Source organism: Astyanax mexicanus, chromosome 24 (genome assembly GCF_023375975.1).
Source record: "Astyanax mexicanus isolate ESR-SI-001 chromosome 24, AstMex3_surface, whole genome shotgun sequence".
NCBI classification, from domain to species: Eukaryota; Metazoa; Chordata; class Actinopteri; order Characiformes; family Acestrorhamphidae; genus Astyanax; species Astyanax mexicanus.
The window spans coordinates 30,180,316-30,188,964 of NC_064431.1; the positions used below are offsets into that span (position 1 = coordinate 30,180,316).

General features: G+C 35.6%; 1 protein-coding gene across 1 annotated transcript in view; it reads left to right on the forward strand.

Annotated features, from left to right (window-relative positions):
• Window positions 1–7,694, forward strand: part of tkta (transketolase a) — a 32,125-nt gene extending 24,431 nt beyond the window's left edge. Inside the window, exon 14 of the mRNA XM_022682575.2 lies at window positions 4,926–7,694. Coding sequence (XP_022538296.1) covers window positions 4,926–5,113 — 188 coding nt within the window. The 3' untranslated portion in view covers window positions 5,114–7,694. The remainder of the gene's footprint in view (window positions 1–4,925) is intronic.
• Window positions 7,695–8,649: the final 955 nt, after the last annotated feature.

Here is an 8,649-nt window from a genome sequence, read left to right on the forward strand (position 1 = left end):
AATTTGAGCTCATTGCTTTTTTGATTTTGTGTCCAAAAATGATAGAAAAATGGGAAAAAATATTATATTAACATATGAATAAATGAATAAATTAATTAATTAATACAGATAGAGAAAGATAGAGAGAGTGAGGGACTATAGTAGAAATAATAAGAAAGAAAAAGAGGAAGAGAGAGAGAGAGAGAGAGAGAGAGAGAGGTCACAAGAGGCAGGAACAAAGAGACACCCCTTATCAAATATGTAGTGATTACAAAATGTATTTTAACAGTTTTACAATGATATTTCTATGTTACTAGGTAATATTATAATATATAACATGGCTAATCACACAATTATGTATATAGTTAATGATATTGATATTTTTTCGCATAAGTAGGCTAAATTTGAGCTTTTTTTTACTCGTTTTTTGTGTCAAAAAATTTGAAAAATATTATAAATATTATAATAACCTATAAATGAATGATAAAAAATGAATACAGAGAGAGAAAGAGAGAGAATTTGAGTGAGTGAGGGACTATATTGGAAATAAAGAGAAAGGAAAAGAGAGAGAGAGATGAAATGAAGGGTGGATTTTTAGTAGCGGAGGGCTGTCAACTCTCCTTAAGCAAACGACTACCCACCGGGCTCACAGTGACCTACATAACACACACACACACACACACACACACACACTGTTAAGAGAGAGACAAAAAAAGGGAGAGAGAGAGAGAGAGAGAGAGAGAGAAAGAAAGGGAGGGCGTGATTTAACAGACAGGAAAGGCCTGCAGTAATACATAAATTGAGCAGAGTTCCAAACAAAATCAAAAATGAGAAAAGCCTGTGATAGGTGAAGAGGTGAAGATACCACCAGAGGTCAGACTGGGGTCGGGATAAAAAACAAAAAGAGTTTCTAGTGAATAAAATATCTCTATTTCTATAATTTACTACAATATACAATAATAAACTGCTTTTATTAAGCCTCTGTAAAGCTCCAAATATATTACAGTTTTTCTCAATTGGTTTGGCTCATTTCTTGAAACTGAGATGACATTCCTATAACTAAAAGGTAAATTGGCCAAACAGACTTACAGTTCTTCACAACACTTCAGATAACCAGCAAAATGTCATATGTCTCCCAAAACGTTCATTCTTGCTTCAAAATGAAGTCTTTCTCCCATATAAATAGTCAGTACCATAAAAATGGCATAGATCCTTCTCAATTGCTTTGGCGCATTTTCATTAATTTTGTCCATCTGTCAAAATAAACTGAACGGTGCAGCAAAACTACATGGATCCTCATCACTGCTCATATCGCTCCAAAAACAGTTTACCCACGTGTCAAAACTGATTTCCTTTCTCACACAAATCATCAGTGCCCCCAAAATGCATTGTCCCTTTGGCATTGTGTAAGTACTGCAGGTCAAAATGCTTAGATGTTTTGTCTTTATGGCAGAGGTCTAGCTAAAGGAATACAATGTTCACACCACACACACTGCACTCTTTCTGCTGAGGAAATTGTAACTATTTTTATTTACAAGTACATTTTTACACATTACTGTAGGTAGAAAGAAAAGAAAATACTAAGGAAAATGTATCAAATATACTATGTATACAAATTACAAAAACCTGCAAAAACAAAACAAAATACATTACAGTAGGTAAAAAAATAGTCAAGCATCACAAATGCAATACAGTAACATTCTGACTACTCTGTGTCACTCCCCTCTCTCCATCACCTTCCTGGCCATCCATCTGCTGCAGTCTGTTTGGCCATAAATTCTCATCAACATTGCATCTGATATGTTCTTTAGCAATGCACTGTGGGAAGAATGCCTGAGCCATCCTCTACACTGATCGCCACAGGACTATATAATCATTATATCATCACAGGACTATATCATCGTTATATAATCACAGGACTAGCATCAAAGAACTAGCACCAGGCCAAGATGTATACAGTGGATAGAAAAAGTCTACACACCCCTGTTCAAATGGTAGGTTTTTGTGATGTAAAAAAAATTACAATAAGACAAATAATTTCTACCTATAATGTGACCTATAACCTGTACAATGCAATTGAAAAACAAACAGAAATCTTTCAGGGAGGTGAAGTAAAAATAAACAACTGAGATATTGAGGTTGCATAAGTGTGCACACCCTTTTATAACTAGGGGTGTTGCTGTGTTCAAATTTAACCAATAACCTTCAAACTCACTTTAAATTGGAGTCAGCACACACCTGTCAACAATTAAAGTGCCTCTGATCAACTCCAAATAAAGTTTAACTGTTCTAGTAGGCTTGTCCTGATATTTTTGTAGCCACATCTTTCAGCACAAGCCATGGTCCACAAAGAGATGCCAGAGCATCAGAGGTATCTCATTATTCATAGATATCAGTCAAGTGAAGGCTACAAAAGTCATTAAATATACCAGGGAACACTTTGAAGACTGTCATCATCAAGTGGAGAAAACATGGCACAACAAGACATTACCAAGAACAAGACATTTGACAAAAATTGATGATAAGACAAGAAGAAAATTGGTCAAGGAGGCTGCCAAGAGGCCGACAGCAGCACTGAAGGAGCTGCAAGAATTTCTGGCAAGTACTGGCTGTGTAGTACATGTGACAACAATCTGCCGACTTCTTCATATGTCTGTGCAAAACAAACATCCAGAAAACATCTAAGCTCTACTTAATTTTCCAAAAATTCATCTGATATCTACCAAACGCATGTGGGAAAATGTGTTATGGTTTAATGAAACCAAGGTTAAACGTTTTGGACATAATTCCAAAAGGTATATTAGGCGCAAAAGCAACACTGCTCGTCACCAAAAGAACAGCATACCTACAGTGAAGCATGGTGGCAGCATGGGGCTTTATTCAGGGTGGACGGAATTTTGAACAGTTCCAAATACCAGTCAGTATTGGCAAAAACCTTCGGCCTCTGGTAGAAAACTGAAGATGAAAAGGAACTTCATCTTTCAGCACAACAATGACACAAAGGACACATCTAAATCAACAAAAGAATGGCTTCAGCGGTATAAGATTAAGGCTTTGGAATGGCCCAGCCTGAATCCAGACCTGAATCCCATTGAACATCTGTGGGGTAATCTGAAGAGGGCTGGGCACAGGAGATGCCCTCACATTTTGTCAGATTTTGAGCAGTTATGCAAAGAAGAGTGGGCAAATTTTGCCACATCAAGATGTGTCACGCTGATAGGTTCCTACCCAAAAAGACTGAGTGCTGTAATAAATGCAAAAGATGTTGCAACAAAGTATTAGTTATATGTATTTAACCAGGTGATTTTAAGTTTTTTGTTTTATATTTTTTCGCTGTAAAGATTTATGTTTGTTTTTCAATTGCATTGTACAGGTTATAGGTCACATTAAATGTGAAAAAAGTTATGAAATTATTTGTCTTGCTTTAATTTTTTTACAACACAAAAACCTGGCATTTGAACAGGGGTGTGTAGACTTTTTATATCCACTGTATATAGAGCAATGCCAGCATTCAAAATAATAGACAACAAACTGATAGATTGGTCACCAGTAATGTGGGACACTCATTTTCTTCAAAACCTGCTTTCACCTGTTACCTACTCACCTGATTGTAATGAATTTATGAAATGTTCCAAAATATGTGTTCTGTATTGTATTACAATTTCTTAATTCATTTTGAGAATTGAGCAGACTATTCTGCAGATGATGACTTATATGATGAAATTGTGCTAACATGTTTTGAAGAGAACAACCATTACACTGAGAACTAACCAATTAAGATAGATCAACAAGATGCATTCTTTTGGAAAATGTACTAAATGTAGGATGGTTGTGTTAAGTGTAGGCTACTTGTACAAAACCATTTGCAAAGATGTACTAAGTGCTTGAGACATGTACAAAGCATTTGAAATGTGATGAAAGCAATGAGAAATGCCATTCTGTTATGAGAAACTGCAAGTTAGATTGGGAATTTGTCCATGTTATTTTGAGAATGTCATCTCAGTTTCAAGAAATGAGCCAAACCAATGGAGAAAAACTGTAATATACATGTTAACTTATTACTGGTGTGAAGGTTGTTCACTAGGGGGCGCCCTAAGCAAACCTAAGCAACATTTTAATGATGACCAGAACTATTTTTTTTTTACATTTGAAACATCATGTAGCATTATGTATAATAATAGTAATTAGTTTATGTATTATTATACAGCTCCGAAAAAGAAGATATCACTTCAGTTACTGAATCAGTTTCTGTGATTTTGCTATTTATAGGTTTACATTTGAGTATAAATTATATTCGATAAACTACAGACAAAATTTCTCCCAAATTCCAAAAAAAAATATTGTAATTTAGAGCATTTATTTGCAGAAAAAGAGAAATGGCTGAAATAAAAAAAAGATGCAGAGCTTTCAGACCTCAAATAATGCAAAGAAAACAAGTTCATATTCATAAAGTTTTAAGATAATCATAGTTTTCATGCATCTTGGCATCATGTTCTCCTCCACCAGTCTTACACACTGCTTTTGAATAACTTTATGCTGCTTTACTCCTGGTGCAAAAATTCAAGCAGTTCAGCTTAGTTTGTTTGTTGTGATTATCTATCTTCCTCTTGATTATATATTTTTAATTTGTTCCAATTTTTAAGTGCTCTCTTTTTTTCCAGAGCTGTATATATTTTTTCATACACTGTATGACCTTGGCTACCGTGCTGTAGCTCAGTTTTAGAGTGTAAGCAATCTTCTTATATCATAGGCCATTTTTATGAAGAGCTACAATTCTGCTTCTGACATTCTCAGAGAGTTCTTTGCTATGAGGGCAGTGATATCCAGTGGGCAGTATGAGGGAATTTTACCAAAAACATGGGAAGACATAATGTATGAATGTATATGTATATATATTATCTTTAATATTATTTTCTCTTCTGTTGTATCTGGCTGTACCTCCACAGGTGGTCTCGGGGAGGCCGTGAGTTCTGCCCTAGTGAACGAGTCCGGCTTCGTCCTGCAGCGTCTCGCCGTCCCCCATGTCCCCCGCAGCGGCAAAATGTCCGATCTGCTCAAGATCTACGGCATCGACCGGGAATCCATTGTCCAGGCCGTCAGGAAGATGGTCAGCAGCTCGGCCAATGCCAAGTAGACCCACCACCTGAAGCCCCGCCCACCTCACCCAAACCAGCCAGTCAGAAGCCAAATCCACTAAGACAGTCGCTGTGTCCAAAATGGTACCCTAATCACTTTTTTTTATACAGGCGAAAAATCAAGAGCACTAAAAGGAAGGTGTGAAGGTTTTGAGACAGAAACCAAAATAGTGCACTATTTAGGGAACAGGTTGCAATTTGAGACAAAGCCCAAAATAGTGTGCTGAACAGCAAATAGGGTCTCATTTGAGACACAGCCCAAAATAACACACTATATATATATATTAGAACAGGGTGTAATCTGAGATTAAGATTGTAATTTAAAACATTAATAAGCACATAAATAGAAAGAACAACAGTGAAAATAACTTTTTAACATATCAGTTCAGTCATTTAATATGTTATTATAGTTAAATAAATAAAGTTTTTAACAGAAATGTTAAGAATGACTGATGGAAAAGACAAAGTAAGATAAGCATCTACTTTAACAGTAATATCTGAAGTTTAACAGTATAAATGAACATGGAATTACTATTTGGTAAACGACAGGCAATTTTAACTGCTTATTAATGGTTTATAACCTAATAAATAACCAATAATAAGCTCCTTTATGAAGGGTTTATAAATAGTTTATAAATGAGTTTTTATTTTAAAGTGGTACCAAAAAATAAGTACAATATAAAGGAACGAGGCATACCTATAAATGTTGCACTTTACAATATTAAAGTGTAATTTGAGACAATTACAAGTGTAATTTGCGACATAGTCCAACACCGTGCACTAAATAGTGCACTGTGTGCAATTTGAAGAATATAGCAGCAATTTTTGAATAACCTAAAGTAGTGCACTACATAGTGAATAGGATATTGTTTTGGTATACAGCCCATGTCACTTTAGTCCTTATATGAAGTTTTAGCCCCTCCCACTCGTTCACTGTGACCGCCCACTGTGTGAGTACTGTAGTAAAGTGAAGTATGTGATGCACGTTTTTAAAACCACACTGTCACACTGTTCTGTTTTACACACACACACACACACACACACACACACACACACACACAGAAATCTGCTTCTGCGTCAGGGTTGGGAGTCACTGCCTGTTTGTGGTCGGAGTTAAAGAAGAAGTTGTGAAAATGTTTGAAGTGATGTTTTGTGACTTTTTAATCAAACGAATTCTTAACAATTGTTTTACATTTTAACAGTTTTTAAAAACGTTTCTATGATGTCGGTCTAAAAAGGGGCGGGGCTTGTTTCTGCGGTCACGGGTTTGTGTACTGTATGTGTTGTTATGGCAACCGTGTCTGAAAGTGTTGTGATGAAGTTGTAGAGTGTAGACGAAAAAAAAAAAAAGAAACGGCACAAAATAAAGCAAACGACCAAACGGAGATGTACGCCGGGTGGAGCGATGAAGTCCAGCGGAGAAGAAAGACCCTTACATTACATTACATCACATTACATTACTGTGCACTACAATACATTACACTACATTAAATTATACAACAGTACATTACTTCTTAATACATCACTTTACATTACATTACATTACACTACATAACATTACATTACACTACAATACATTACACTACATTAAATTATACAACAGTACATTACTTCTTAATACATCACTTTACATTACATTACATTACACTACATAACATTACATTACACTACACTACATAACATTGCATTACACTACATTACATTACATTACATTACATTACACTACAATACATTACACTACATTACATTACATCACATTACATTACACTACATTACACTACACTACAATACATTACACTATATTACATTACATTATATAACATAACATTGCATTACATTACACTACATTACATTACACTACAATACATTACCTCTTAATACATCACATTACATTACACTATATTACACTTCACTACATTACACTACACTACATTACATCACATTACATTACATCATATATCTTTTACTTCATTACATTACATCAGTTTACATTAGATTACATTACCAGCACATCACAATACACCACATTACACTATATTTCAGGACCTAAGTTAAGTAAATAAAATTAATTTTAGAAGTTTGTTTTCACCTCTCTGTGCTCACCATGCTGAACCTGAGATAAGTTAATAAGTTTAAGACTTTTTGAGATTTGAAATTAGATTTGGAAGTTTTAGGTCTGAATTGAAAGTATATGTAATTTCCTCAGGGCAGCAATACGTCTAAATAAAGGAGATATCTTCATTTTTATCATTAGAGACAAACAAATCAGTTTGACCCAGAACATAACAGGAGGGTTAATGAGAACACTCCTTTAACCCCCCTCCACACACACACACACACACACACACACATAGAGCAAACAGCAGCCCTGATCATAAATGCTCAGTGAAATACAGGAGTGTACTGTTTGTGCCCACCAGCCTGTCAACCTGTAAAACCTCTAAACGCACACACACACACACACACACACACACACACACACACACACACACACACACACACACACACACACACCCTTTCTTACTTTTCTATGTACCTTTATTCTGCTCATTAAAGCCCTCTGCATTGAGTTTGAGAGATCAGGAGTGTGTGTTTGCTTTATTTCACCAGGAATTTGGTCATTTAAAAGTAAGAATTTAAGCTGATTTTAACACTTGACCATGATGTTCCTTTAATTTTAAGAAATACAATAACAAATTTTGCTAAGAATATAAAAATAAAATAGCAAATACACTTATATGTATAATATGTTTATTTCTATTTTATACAGTAAACAGCTTTTAGGCATTATTAAAAGCACTAGTGTTGCTGTTGAAAGTACAGCCAGAGCATGTTTATAACTGAAGTTTAAAGGAACAATCAGTAATAAATGTGAGTGAGTCCAATTTCCAAACACTGGATAGAGTTTTCTTCCTCACCTGCACCTCCCCAGACGTGAAGCTCACATGGGTTGCCAGATTAACACACAGTAAGTAGTAAGCAGCGAATCTTACTCTGCAGCTCACCAGTGATTATATACGTTTGAATGTCCAAAATACCAGTCTCTACTACGTTACCAGTAGTTGTAAATTACCCAGCTATGGTAAGCAACCTTCCTGAAGCTTAGTGATTACCTGTTCAACAGAAAATTATCCAGCTCACCCGTTTCCATGGCTGCAACACACTGTTTGCATGCTGTTGTCTATACCTGGCAAACCTGAGTGTGGAAATGGGACTGAGGGGAATGATTGGCAGTGGGTAGATTTAGAGTCTAAAGCCCCCATAGATTTCTGTGAGGTACTGCACAGTTTAAATTAAAAAATGCATGAGTTGCTACAGAAAATATAATCCTTAATAGTGCTGAAACATTTGAATCCATTCATTTTGAATCCATTCATTTTGCACTCAATCAGGAGCGCCATCTGGTGGCCTGACAAACTCAGGCAAGATTCTCAAGTGGATATTATCTTCTTTCTTTTAGAAATTCACTGTAATCAGCCACCCTCAGTTCAAAATCCAAGATGGCTGTCCCTCACATCAACAGTAGTAAAGGCAT